General features: G+C 38.2%; 1 protein-coding gene across 1 annotated transcript in view; it reads left to right on the top strand.

The window, feature by feature from the left end:
* Positions 1-15300, top strand: part of tbkbp1 (TBK1 binding protein 1) — a 75851-nt gene that overhangs the window by 32431 nt on the left and 28120 nt on the right. The window contains exons 2-4 of the mRNA XM_042508352.2: positions 639-897; positions 9861-9986; positions 13901-14005. Coding sequence (XP_042364286.1) covers positions 655-897; positions 9861-9986; positions 13901-14005 — 474 coding nt within the window. The 5' untranslated portion in view covers positions 639-654. The remainder of the gene's footprint in view (positions 1-638; positions 898-9860; positions 9987-13900; positions 14006-15300) is intronic.

Genomic DNA, 15300 nt, shown 5'->3' with positions numbered 1-15300 from the left:
ACATATGCACCAACTGTGCGGAGTCGTAAAGCCTTTGGTTGAAGGCCAATTCTTTGCTCCAGTAAAAAAAAAATCAAACTGTGTCCTCACTCACATTTTGGACAAATTTCCATCTATTGGCATCCACTGCATTGCATCATTGCACCGACTTTCTGTGCAATCACGCTGCCTCTACACTTCGCCTTCTGTCTGAACAAAACTTTATAATCACGAATAATTGTTTTTTTCTTTTCTCAATGTAAACTTCAAAAATATGATCAAAACCAGGATGTGCAAATAAACATACACAATAATGTGAGTCAGTGCTTTGTCTGATGTATGTATCCACTGAGTCATCTCTAAATTTCACATGTCCCTCATGCTGCCTCCTGTCTCTCTCTGTTCCCACTTTGCTTTTGAATATTTTACATCGTGTGTGCCAGAAATCCGACCGCTCGCAGTTGAACGCGGCTTTGTTCTTTTTTTGTGTTTGTTGCCTGCTTGATGTTTTTCGCACTGCTGCTGTGGCACTGATAGTCAACCCCTGCCAGGATTATGAAATGGTCCTTTTTTTTCGGTGGGGGGAGGGGTACATTTAATTGTATGGAAACAATCTGGAGATTTAATAATTAATTGTAAAAATAACTTTCTGTCCTCAGGTTGAGGCTCTGAGTAATGCAGTCTCTGTTCGGCGGAGGAGAGCTGGGGCTGCTGGGAGGAGGCGGCGACGCAGGGGGCCTGAAGGAGGATGGCTGCGGCAGCGTGGCGTGGCACTCCTCGCAGCTGCCCCCCGACGACGTCTACTCGGCCTCCCACTTTGCCCTCATCACCGCCTATCAGGACATCAAGACGCGGCTGGCTTGCCTGGAGCGTGAGAACACCAGCATCAAGAGGAAGCTCAAGATCTATGAGATCAAGGTGAAGAGTTTGCACTTCAAAGTCAAATATGGAAACTAATTATTTTTATTGTCCTTGTTGGGATCAGACAGAAGGTCTCTAGCACTGACAGGCATAAGGCCGGTTTGTGTTTTGATTTATTAGCCTTTCAAAAGGGGACTGAGCCGTCCACTCACCCTCAGTATTATTCAGCAGTGAGATTGTGCACAAAGATAAAAGGAAAAAGCTTTGGTGGGCTTTGATCCTGGACCAGCGGGGAATAAACAGCTGAAATCATTTTACTATGTCGAGGCAGGAGGCTACTGAAGTTTCAGCTCATGTTTAAGTAAAAAATATGTTGAGAAACAACCTTGAGGAGCCCTGGGAGCAGCAGAGCAAACTGCGGGGCTATGAAAGAGGTTTTGCACACATAACCTCTTGTTGAAACTGAATTAATAGCTCACAGGAGCTAATGTCACTGAGTAAACATAGTCCTTTAAAGTACCATCTACACTGGCATTAAAGGATAAGTTTGGCATTTTTCAACCTAGACTCGATTTTCCCATTATTTTATGACAAAGTGGGTAATGGGAACAACATTTTTTAAATTGGATATATATATATATATATATATATATATATATATATATATATATATATATATATATATATATATATATATAGAGCAAGAGGGATGCAGCCAGCCACAGAAAAACACCAAATCATCACATATTGCAGACTACTGCATCTACATATTACGCTCTGGGTATCCTCCTGTGTCTGCTCTTGACGTTCCAAGATAACGTCAAGTCAACAAAAGCACATGGTGGGATTATGCTACAAAAGCATGTGGTTTTAGGGAACAAAAGCAGGTTATGATGAGGCAAAAGGGGCAAATGGTTAGATGTAGAACAAAAATATTACATCTAGACAGGAAGCGAACACAGACTTCCTTGGTGAAAGTCCAGGGTTTGTTGGACGCATCAACCGCCCCTACCACCTGCCCTATATGGACCTTCATACTCCTTATTTTATGTTGCAAACGGCAGCATTTCAACCTGACAACGTCTGGCAGCATATAATGCAAACTCACCAGACTACATTTAAATAAACAGTAATTTTATGAAAATAATTTCCACAAGATACAACCGTATTTCAGGCATGTGAAATGCAAGTCTTGATATCTGAAAAATCCCCTCTTACTTTGTTACCATGCCAAGCCAACATTAATTTGACTTTAACCTGTCAGAATTAAAGTTTAGATATCAATGCAAATTCCATTTTTTGAAAACTGCAATGGGATATCTTTAATATCCACTAGTGAAAATTGAGTGGCTGTCATTTAGAAAAATGGCAACTTGTCAAAGTTACATTATAAAAGTGGTGACTGGGAATCAGAATCAAAATTAAATTATAGATATTTGCTACTGAGTTTGAAATTAAGTCAATGGTAAAAGGTGACATGTTACAGATATCTATAATGAACATTTCCAATAAACTAATTGTTAATATCAAAGTTAATATCAAAATTAAAATTAAAATTAACATTTTGGCTAGTGAAAAATGAATTGAAAATATATTTAATTAGACTTGGTTGTAGTCAAAATAACATTATGAAGATGTTGGCTTGGAATTCTAATTAGTCAAAAAGCAACTGTTGATAACTACAATAACACTAATGAAAAATGTCAAAAGTGTCGCTATAAACATTGTAGATCATTGATGTTTTTTTTATTAGTTTCTGGAAAACAATGGAGCTTTATGGCACAGATGATGATATATCAGGCTTTAATACACATAAAACCTTTTACTATACTACTGGCTTTGGTCTTTTTATGGTATTTGTTGACACTTATATATAATATATAATATTGCTGACCTCATCTACTAAGAGAAAAAGAGGTATGATCTTATTGCAAGTTCACAAGTCATGATTCATGGGGGAAAACATATTTACTGCTGAGCATGATATGAGGTGGAAATGTGATGCAACAGCAGTACATATAAACATTTAAATTATGCAGAAATAATTGCATTATATACAGCCGTGGATATGCAAAAAATGTCCCATTATATAATCATAACATTGTAGAATATGCGTTTACTGTTGTTTAACTTGTGAAGTAAGCAGTTTGTCTTGTTATCGTGCTAAACTGTTGTCTGGTTCAGACTCCTGTGCTGGAAACACGCAAGAGAAGTTACATAACTGCATGTGGTTCAACCTAAATGAACACATTTACATTTAGAGTGCCTACCGTAAGCAGGGAGGGCTTTTCATTTTCTGTGTGAAGTCATTGCCGCTGATGCAATGTCTATTTGAGGAGCAAACAACCCTTTTCCATTTAGCAGGAACACCTCTCTCTGCTCAGTTTAACAGTAAATGTTCGCAACAAGGGCAGAACCCCCCAGGGGGCCCGAGAATCCTCATACCGCCGAGCATCGGGAGCTCTAAACGGGAGAACAACCTCACTTCAACCCATGTTCAAAGAAGCAGGAAGCACTTCCATCTGCATCATTACAGCGGCTGTACTCTGGCATCTTGTGTTTAGAGAAAGCTTGCAGCAACAACACTCATCTCTCCTAAAAAAAGAGGCTTAAAATAATGGAAAACTATCCAGAATTTTTGCAGTTGAGTGAAAAGTCATTTCACGTGGGGATTTCTGGAGTCAATGTTGTCATCATTGTTTCAATTGATTATTCAAATCTGAAAAATAACATAAAATAAAAGACTCATGCTGTATTTACAGCGAGACAGCTCTGACTCCAAACAGCCAACATCTGCACCTGCTCTCCCCAAAATCAACACCTGTCTCTCTGGGAATGGGCCCTGAACAAACTGCCGCTTGTGAGTAAGTCAACAGCGATGCGGCAGCCTGCAGCCTTCAGTAACAGCTGCTCCCTAAAAGGATGCAGGATTTCTGCACGACACATATGTCGAAAGAGGAAAGACAAAGTCAAACTGCATTTCCGTCAATTTCTTTAAAAAATCAGCCATGAAATATCTGAGCAAATATACTCAAAAATTTAACCTTAACACATTTTGTTTCACTCCCATTTTATAAGGTTTAAGTTAATTATCAAAGATTTTTTTTCCATGCACACTATTTGACAAATGGAGGGATTATTCTTTTCCAAAATAATCCCTCCAGGTCCCCCATCAAGCTGCTAATTAAAAACAATCATTACAACACACTTTGGGATGGTCATAATTTGAGGCCACTTTCAAATATTCAGTTATGTCACACAACACAGTGCCACAGATGGAGCATGTCATTGGCTTCTGAGCGCAGAAATGTCCACCAGAGCTGTTTTCTGTTAACTTAATGTTAATTTCACTACCATCAGACATCATCAATGTCGTTTCCCCGAATTTGACAGTATATCCAACAAGCCAATATGTTCTTGTCCGAAGTCGTCACATGTTGCCACTTTGCAGTGGACTTCTGCACCTTCTGCATTCGCTACTGACTTTCCAGGATGCCGCTACTCTGACGTCAACACAAGCACATTGTGGGATTACGCTGCACGTGGTTACGTTCAGGCAACAAACGCTGTGATGTCAACAGACGCACATGCTGGCACAGATGGTTAGGATTAGACAATTAGACATGGAAGTTATTGCTGTTGTTTTTATTCTATATTTTTTAATGTTCTTAGGGCATTTCTTTTAAGTGTTTTATGGTGACATTAAAGGCAAATTTTAAAATTTGTGGACAATAAAGTTTTTGTAATCCACATCTTGATATGGCACACCTGTCATGTGGATGGATTATATTGCAAAAGAAAAGATTTTAACAAATTTGCAACCAAAATTTGAGACAAATGTATCTATTTTGTGCATGAAAAAAGTTAACGCTCTTTAACATAAACCTGAGAAAAATGGAAGCAAAAATAGAAGTGTTGCATTTAAATTTTTGTTCAGTGTGTAACATCAACTGTAATAATCTGCTCTTGATGCAAAGAGCATATCAAAGCTTTCTGGAGCTACAGTAGTGTGCACCGATATTCAGCTCGAACATGACAGAAGAGTTTAAATCTCCCTTCCGACAGTATCCTTAGTAGGCCACAATGCAGCAACAGCTTGCATCTTTCTGGAATTGTCTTCCTCAGCATTTCAAGTACAGCCGCCTCTTTGATAACTTCTTGTCATTTGAAGCATTTCTTTCTCCCTCTACCGTCAGACATAAAACTACTCTCTTTCTCTCCTGCATTGTAAACAGCACGGCTTGCTGAAAGTCCTCCAGCACCTCAAGTAAAATTTAAGGGGAAAGAGGGTACATTTTGCCATGGAATTCCTAGAATAAGTAGAACACCAGACACTCGAGATAATAATGAGAACATCCAGGATTTTTTTAATCCTCCTTTGTTCTTAATTTCAGCAATTTATCTCTCCCTTGCTCTTTGCATCATTATCTCCTTTTACTCCGTGGTTCCTCGTCCCCTTTGTGTGTCTTACACCGCATCCTTCCGCCCATTTAACTCTTTCCTTACACTTATTTTTTTTCCACTTTACCTCACTTTCTGTCCTCCCACACTATTCCCTAAAGCTACCTTCTCTCCTTCTCTATATATGTCCGAAGGCTACTGCTAGGAGGTGGATTTCTGCTCCACCAACATGCAAACAGGCCCGGCTATACAGAAATGTTTACGGTGACAAAGGAGTTCAGCCGCATTTTGACCAGAAAAAAAGATGTGCAGCTCGTTTTCTTTGCGATCACTGAAGACTTCCAATATTATGACCCTCTGGATGAGCCCTCCTGAACTCTGAGTGCAGCTCTTTGACGTGACCATTCTTCATGTACAGTGGCTATTTCCCTGCTGACTTTAGATCGATTTCACCAATAATCCTAATGTACATTCACACAATTAATCAATGCAGAAGTATATTTACAAAACGTAAGGTCATGCAGTTGTGGACTTACTTTCACATCACCTAATTATCTTCACTTTGAACTGACTATAGGATCAGTAACATTTGTCTGACATGGCTCTGTTTAAACTTTTTATTTCTAGATAAAGAAACACGCCAGTGCAGGTTTAATGCATTTCGACCATATCACAGGTGTGAATGCAGTCTGAATGGTTTAACCACATCTTATAAAATAAAATGCACCAACAAATATCACCTAAAGGACAAGAGTATGTGCACCCATGTCTGCCGGTGTGATGAAAAAAAAGATCCTGTAAGTTGCTATAATGAGGAACTGTCTCAAAATGTTGACTCTGAAAATAATGATTTGGTATCTTAAACTAATGCTTTACTTTCTCAAATTAATGACTTAGTATCTCAAAATGATTATTTAGTTTCTCGAACTAAAGAGAAACTTTGTCAAAAATATTGACTAAGTATCTCCAAGTTATGAAAAACATTCTGTCCTATCATGCAGAAGAGACAGATTCTGATTTTCTCAACTTATATCAACCGTATATGTACCATGTCAGACATGCCGGCGCGCAGGAGCGGGCTGTCGAACATGTTTGTGCGCGGGAGCGGGCTGTCAGACATGTAATATCATAATCCTGAATTGTGCAGTAGTTTGAAAAGTCTGTTTGAATGTGAATGTGTGAGCTGTTAATTAATCATCAAATACGGTCTGATGATCTACGATGATAATTGTGGTATCACCTTGAAGATGGTTTATAGCAGGGGTACTCAACTAATTATTATCATTATTTATTAAACTTTCCAGCATTATATAAAAATTAAAACTCCATTTTAGACAAACTTCAGGTACATTTAAGCACACTGTGCTGATAATAGGCCAACTCCTCTGACTGCAGGACTCTTACCTAAACTTCCGTGAAACTTCTGTGCTATTCATCATTTTACTCGGGAATTAAACACTTTTGAATAGGTCTACTTCTCCTATAGCTGCCAACAGCCTGCCAACATTCCCAGTTAGAGAAAGAAAGACCTGAAAATAAGGTCATGTGCTTGTGGCCCTGCACAAAGCAGTCAGTAGAAGTCTAAAGAAGTTACTTTCCACCTCTGCAAATGTCTGCAGTGTCTGTTTCAGCGCTGTGGCTGTCAAACACTCAGCTGTTCTGAGTCAAAGTCGTTCACTGCATTTGGTTCGTCACAGCGCGATTCTTATTATCATTGGCTGTTTGTGTTGTCTGTCAAACATGGCTGGAATGCATTCAATCGATATTCTATCGACTACACCTCATATTTCAGTCGAGTAAAAAGTTATTTCATGGTTGACATCGTTATCATTTTATCGTCCAGCCCTAATACAAAGTGAGTATTTTTACAGAGTTTGAGTGGCTCACCTGGTAGTGCAGGTGCCCCATGGACAAAAACTGTCTGTCATCCTTTCACTCCCCCTTTTACTCAAAACCTTCCCTATCTAATACAAGCGAAAAAGTCAAGAAAAAAAAGTATGTTTGAGACAAACCAGTTTATATGACATGTTTGACGTTGTATGAGGCTTTCTCACCTGCGTCTCCAATGCTGTGAAAATGTGTGTGGGGGGAATTCAGACGCTGTTTGCCAATCCAACAATCACTTTGTTTGACACATAATAACTAGAGCTGCAACAGCTGGTCGATTCATTGTTTTATGTGCAACTATTTTGACAAGCCATTTATCTTTTCAGTCATTTTTCAAGGAGAAAAAAGGCAAATATTCCCCGGTTCCAACGTTCTCAATTCTGACAATTTTCTGCTTTTCATTGTCATTTATAAGTATATGTTTTAATATCAAATACAACAAAAACATTTTTTACCAGAATGCAGGAAATTCAGTGTTTGATGCTCAAAATTTTCTGGTGGGGGATCCCGAAACCAAGGGTTCCTACAGCTTAAAGCAAGTTAGATTTAAGACTTTTCAAGACTTTTTAAATTCCCTCTAAATCTAAGATTTTATGAGCTGAATTAAAAAGTTAATTAAAAAACATGAATGACTACAAATTATTTAGGGTTAGGGACAATTTTGACCCCAATGTGAATTGTAATATATAACATGACTTGGCGATTGTTTTTTTTCTCACTTTGCATGTCAAAAAGAATTGAAAATAATGACTGTTGTTGGTTCAACTATCCTGATCTGTACAACAATTTGGTTAATTATATTGTATGCAGTGAATTATTATATTACATCATTATATTTTATAATGCAACTTCAGAAAAAAAAGATTTAAAAAATCCAGTTTCCAGTCATATGATTATTTTAAAGATTTTTGAGACTTTTGAAAAATATATTTAAGACATTTTATTACCAATCAAGACCTTATTTTTGCATAATAAATTCAATGGTCGTTAAGAGTTATGTATTTGGTGTATTTACATATGTATTTAGAGTTTGTCACTTATTATCCAAACACTCAGACACATTTTTGTACCAGGCGTAAACAAGGCCAAAACGTATCAAGAGACTGACACATTGTTGGTTGTGGTTTTGTCATGGGAGATGCTGACAATAACAAAATAGAAAATATCACCAGCTTTGGCCTTTTGCCTAATCCGTGTAATTTTGAAAATGCCACAGCGGAGCGATGAGATGTGGCACTCGCCTTCGAAGTGAGAAAATCTGACACACAGTGTTTGAGATAGTGTGATTGGCTTAAAAAAAAACACCAAAATGAACATTGTAGCACCCAAATTTGAAAAAGTATTAATCATGCTCCAGAGTTTTGTCAAAATATGAGCAGATGGACAAACTAACCGACGGATGGACGGACAGCAGCTGAGTCACACACACACATCCACTCAAGATTGCATTGTGTGGGACTGAATTTGAAACTTGCTGTAAATTCAGAGCAGTTTAGGAGAAACTGGAAAATCTAGTTCACGAGGAACAGAAAAAAACATGACATTAGTTAAAACACCCTGATCCCCCGAGTGATATCTGGGCCAAACTGAAGCTGCAGTTGATACAAGATGAATATTTAATGACCACAGTGTGAAATCATCAAAAATTGCAGAAAACAGCAGGAAAAAAAGAAGTATAAGCACACAAACAAACAAAAAGTATAAATAAGCAAAGGGTTCTTTCACTGATCTTGTTCTGTACTCTCAGTCATGTTTCGGGGTTCAAGTCTGAATGGCTGAAACATTATTGTTTTTGCTTCTTCTTTATTTTGTTTCAAAAATGTTTTCACTAATTCCTCTGAGATTTTACATCGTAGAGATATAAAACTTTAAGCAATCACTGAAAGTTGCAAATGCTGCTAAAGAAATATGACAGTCGAACAGATGTGGGCGCTATAATTAAGACCTAAAAGTTCCTAGTTTTTAAAGACAGTGCCTCTCACACCGAGAGTCTGATTGACTTGAAATTTGACACACAAATCCAGCTCCATGTGCTCTGTAATTTTTCCACAATTTGAAAAAAAAAAATTAAAATTTCAAAAAACATTTTTTAATTTTTTGACTTGACTTCTGCACCAAATTTTCTGTGGATCATTACTGGACAAAACTTATCAAAAGCTATAAAAATCTTGTAGATGTCTCATCAGGTTTTTAAGATACTGAATAATAAACTCTAGAGGGGTGTGGTCCATAACATAAATAAACCTAACTACGGTTTACAGTTTTCCGGCGGCCGGGGTACAATTTTGATATCTTGCCACAAAACAGGAAATTGTTATAACTTTGGTGTACATTGTCCGATCCGCCGGGAATTTCATACGTTTGATTAGGGTATGAACACATCTGTATGACAATATCTACCAGTCGTAATAATGCCACATACTGGCAAGAGCAAGTAAGCATTGAGGGACAATTATCATTGGATTTACACGGTTTGATCTACAAATTATGTACACGAAGACGACGTGGAAGTTGTGTCCTCTCCACTGCCACCTAACTGCCACTGGAAGTACTACACCATGTGAAATAGCTCACTCCAGGGTCCAACCGTTCTGCGTGCATTATCCAACTTTCACATTCATGAACAACCGCTTTAGTTGGTGTCCCATCAGTACCCCAACATACGTGGGGGTGTGAGGGCCTTTTCATCGTTGCTTACAGCTTTAATTTATATATGTTTTTTTTTTCTACAGTTTCCTATGATCAATGAGTTTGGGGAGGACACCAACTCCTACTGCTCCTTCGAGAGCAAGGAGACGGCGCTGCTGCACTCGGAAAATGGCAACCTGCAGCAGAGAGTCAACGTCCTGACCCACGAGGTAAGAGGACAGATGAGGACGAGAGGGGGAGACGGGGAGACAGTCAGACAGACGGGGAAGGAGGCAAGAGGTCGGAGAGGAAATATAAGAGACGGCAGAGAAAAGAAGAAAATCTGTTTTACTATATATTCATTAAAATAAAGTGGACAGAATAAAAGTCCCTTATCACACCAAAGGTTTTCCTCAGCGCTTGAATTCTGCAGAAATCCCTCCCTGCATGCATATTAATTGAATTAAAAAGAAAAATCCAGGCCAACCCTGGTGGACATATGCCGAAAGATGTCCAGAACTAATTAAGCACTAAAGCTGCTGTCCAAGCAAAAAATGACTGAGATCAGGGTGTTTTTTAAGAAACCGTCCAAGGAGCACTGTGACATGGGATTTCCACACTGGTGCTCTATTTTTGAGACGCGCTATAATTGGGAACAAACCTGGCCAAGATTTCTGCTGAATGTGTACGCCTTGAGAAACAAGAAAGCAGACGTGGGATCTTGAAATTAACGGGTGCTTTTTAATACAAATACAGCCTGATTTCAGCTTTTAGACCTTCATCGACATAAGTTTTCCTGTACAGCATTCAGACACCTTTCACAAGCATTTAATCCTAAGAAAAATGAACAAACTGGCCTGATTTCTATGGAAAAAGGGAGAAAGAGGGAATACATGTGTTGGCAAAATATGTTCTACAAATTCGAAAAAAATGGTAAAAGGTGGGAGAAAGATTATCTGATTTTTTTTGCATTGACAAAATGTCAAGAAATTTGTATTTTAATCATTTTTTTAATTTAAAATTATGTTACAGTAAACATATGTTTATTTGTTAATTTTTTTAGCACTTTTTTGATGTCGTTTTGATGACGTTGTCCTGTTTGTTTTTTTCTCACTTTTTTCTTCTTTTTTTTCATTCTTTTAAAATTTTTGATTATTTATTTATTTTTGCTAATTTTTAAGTAATTTGCTTCTAACTTTTATAAAATATCTTGCTTATTTTTTAGGCCATTTCTTAAGTTATTCACTGCCTTCTTGCCATGTTTTTGAGAGAAATCCATCCACTTTGCTCTGGTTTCAAAGAGTTAAAAAATAAAAAAATATGTATGTAATATTTCTGCTACACACAGACAGAGATTTCAAAAGAATCCATTTTTACTACTTTTCTAGTACTCCATTCCAAAAATGGGAGAGCAGAGTGAGAAAGGCTGCACCCAAAATGTGCTTGGATTACTCATTCCCCTCGCTCTCAACTGTACTATTTTCTATGACTGTGTAAACGAGAGCGTGGGGAAATAGAAATGAGAGAGACTGACACAGGAAGGCAACGGTAAAACTGGTTAAAAAAAAAAAGAGCTAGAGAGCACGTGAAGAGGAAGGAAATGGTTTATGGGAGCAGCAGAGGCGATTAGCGTGGGACACACAAGGTCACACGGCTCTGACACCAGGCGTTTACAGTGATGAAATGTGCCACAGCTCACTGAGCATGCTCTGTTGGGATAGGACCCCCCTCACCATCACACACACACGCACACACATCCACACACACAAAAAACTGTCTTTCTTTTGGTAAAGTGGTGACTTGCAGTTATCAAGGAGAACTAGAGAAAAGCGACATATTTCCCGTCAGGGTGGCATTAGAGAAATTCAAAGATCTCAAAGCCAAAAAAAAAGTCAAAATAGATAAAATTGTAAAAACTTCTCCTTCACACACTGCACAATATCAGCTGACATAACGTCTGAAAGCCTTGTTTTGCATAATTTCACTGTGTTAAAATTAGGGCTGTCATACGTTTAATTTCTGCAAAATTGTGATGAATTTCGAAATTTTAATAGTTAAACGTGATTAATTACATTTTTTTAAATTGCATGTTTTCAGTTCATTATTTTGCATTTAAAAACTGTTTTTAAGTCCATGTTGATAAGGTGCATAAATGTCTGTAAAGGGGTGTTTCACTCACAGAGATCATTTTCATTCAGGTATCTTGAGGTCAAGGGATCCCTGTAAAAGGAAAAAGCCAATTTTCCATCGCCAAAATTAAGCCTATTACTTTGGAGTGTTGTTCCTTATTGAGAAGCTAGCATGACATGGTTGGTATCACTGGAGTTTTTTGTACTTTCAGATGATACCAGAATCATCACTGTAGCTTTAAAACTCAGCCCAGTACAGCCTCTGAAACACCACATTGTCGGCCATTATTAACGCCATTAAAAAAATCAGCAGCTCCTGTGTTCAGAGAGGTAAAATTACTGTTTTTGTCAACGGAGTCTGAAGAAAACAAAGATAACTTAAGTTCAGTTTTAAATTCCTAAATTTTGAGTTTTTGTGTGTGTTTGGTAAGTTGGTTGCTGAGCACACGGCTGGATGGATGGATGAGACTTGGATTATACTGCACATGTTGTGTGAGAGTTTGTAAACAAACGTTTTTATATAGTTCTGCTGCTGCTTAATGTGGACCCCTTTTAGTCCAAATTAGAAAGAGCATTTACGTTTTTTGTATTCCTCCTTCACTGTGGAGGCACGTGAGACAAGCATAAAAATTCAACATAAAACAGGGTGAATACTTAACATACAAATTATCATGTTGCAAATGTAATATTCCTTTAATGGCCTTCTAGCAGATTAATCCGGCCGTTATTACAACAATGAGTCTTCTCTTTAACGCATGGTAAATGGACATCTAACAATAATGGGTGAGAGAACTAATTTGCTTTTTCTTTCGCTGATTATCTGGAAATTGGGTTACAATTTTGCACTACATTTGCATGGAAACTTGGCTAATGCCACCATGTTCTGGTTTTCTTTGAAAAGTACAGACGACATTATGATAACTGATAGAGATGGTGGTCAGAATTATGAAAATAAGATTGCGGTTGAATAGCAGAAATGAAAAAAAGATGAGACAGAACATCCTTTATCCTGAAAGAAATAGCTGTGCTGCAGTTGCAAATATAAAGAGTGCAAATAGAAACATCTAAAATAACAATAACACCCTCCCCATGTTTTTCCTTCTCTCTGATGTGCAGCATTAAAACTGGCACCCTGAATTCATCAGCTTACAGAGGACGTGGAAAGCCCATATTCCACACTGCAACTGTTTTATACCAACTAATTAAACTAAAAATAATTCCCCCCCCCCAAAAAAACACAACAAAACCAGACATCTTTGAATCTAAGGAGCCATTTAAAACAACAATCCCACATACAGAACCAAGACTGCGGTGGAGAAGCAAAGAGGTGATAATGAAAGCATCTTAATGCATTTTTTTTTTTTTTTTTTAAATCTCGTCTCTGTGTGTCTCCTCAGTCACGACGCTGTTGACAAGCCATCCTCACCTCACCACCCAGCATATGTTACCATAGACACACTGAATAGGCGTCACCGCTCCGGCACACAGCAGTGATACACCTCTTTGTCCTCGCCGGCTCTCTGTTTATCTCACTCCTTTGCTGCGGCTGCTCCCACTCGCGTTCTCCGTGTGGTCTAAAGTGACCATATTCTTCAACTATCCCTCCCCTGCTTGAAAATCCTCTCCGTTTCACTCAATTCGGCGGATGTCACTGCCCGCAGATCTGTCAAAAAGTGTGTTATTGCGGCTCTTATTATGCCAATGTGTGGAGAATACATCAGCGAGAAATTTGTATTTTAGAAGTGTTAAAGATGTTAGTTGAAATGATGATTTTGTCGAGTTGGGGAGGCGTGCGTGCTGAAGTGTCAGGATTTCAGTGTCCTAAATTTGCTTGGTTACACAACAATTTCTTAAGAGACACATTTGACGACTCTCACAGAGGAAGTTTTTGGTGTTTCCCCCTCTCTTTCTCTCTCTCTCTTTCTCTCTCTTCAAGAGGAAGTTTGAAAACTGACAAAGAAGAGGAAAAATGTATGTCAACCCTTTTTTTTGTTCTTCTGTATCCTCGCTTTCAGCTCCAGAAGAGGAAGGAGAGAGAGGAGCAGCTGGAGGATGTGATCCAGGCCTACGAGAAGATTCACATGGAGAAGAGCAACCTCCAGAGGGATCTGGACAAGATGGTCAGAGACATTATTCAGTTCACTGCTCTGTGCATTCCTCATTTCACTGCAGCCTCACGCAGGAGCCATATGGCTCATTAATAAATTCTTACAGTTTCACATTCTGCTGAATATGAAATGTAAAAGTCGACATGACTGACATCATGAACTGGCAGTGAGCAGAAGACATGATTATATTTAAGTCACCAAATACACTGAAAGGGCCAAAAGTATGTGGACACCCATGACTGGATTACTGGGTAAGCCCAATGGGCACAAGCAGAGTGTCATGTAGCCCACTGGCCTTCGTTTGCAAAATGTCACTCAAATTAACATGTAACGACCAGGAAGAGACTCAAAAAGACCTCACAACAACCACAAAGTGATGGAAAGGAACATGAAGAGATGCAATATGGCAAAATGACGACCATAAAAGACACAAAATTGTCTCTGTTAGATGCAAAATTACCCCAAAGAGACCCAAACAACAACAAAAACACACAAAATAATCACAAGGAGACTCAAAATGACAACAAAGCAACACCAAATGACCAAAAAAGAAACAAAATTACCTAAAAAACGCACAGAATTACTTAAAGAGACCTAAATTACTATAAAAGAACATAAAACTAATACAAAGAGACACAAAACAACCACAAGAAGACTCTAAATGACTAAAAAGGCATAAAATTACCTCACTTACACACAAAATTACCTACACATAAAAAAACAACCATAAGGAGACAAAAAAAAGGCCACAAAGTGACTCAAAATGACCAAAAATGACAGAAAATGACCTCAGAGAGACTCAAATTACATCACTTAGACACAAAAATGCCTTAACGAGGCGATCGATATGACACAAAATAACCTTAAAGAGGTTCAAACAACTACAAAGACACACAAAATGGCCATAAAAGACACAAAATTGCCACAATTACACACAAAATTACCCCCAAAAGACCCAAACAAAACATGAGTCGGATGCCATTATTGTGGTTCCTACGTGAAGCTGCTCACAGCGAGGTCCGTGGATTATCTTGAGTAAAAAGGTCATGATTTCTGAAGAGACATTGCTGTTGACATTTTCAAATGTACTTTTTTGGCACTTTGAGCGCCACAAGCCGAGTGCCATTTAGCTCCATTATATCAGAGAGGAGGCAGACCGCACACAAAAACAATATAGACTGATATAAAGCACTACAGGTAACAGGAAACATATGTATTTTGGATTTCGGGGTGAACTCTCCCTTTAAAGTCCGTCACAATTTAAAGGCAATCTTTAATTGTAGTCTGTGTATCACTCCTCTATGTAA

Source organism: Plectropomus leopardus, chromosome 19, assembly GCF_026936395.1.
Source record: "Plectropomus leopardus strain MGB_pleo_1.0 chromosome 19, ASM2693639v1, whole genome shotgun sequence".
Lineage (NCBI taxonomy): Eukaryota > Metazoa > Chordata > Actinopteri > Perciformes > Serranidae > Plectropomus > Plectropomus leopardus.
The sequence above is the reverse complement of the archived record's forward strand: the minus strand, read 5'-3'. Positions and strand labels throughout refer to the sequence as shown.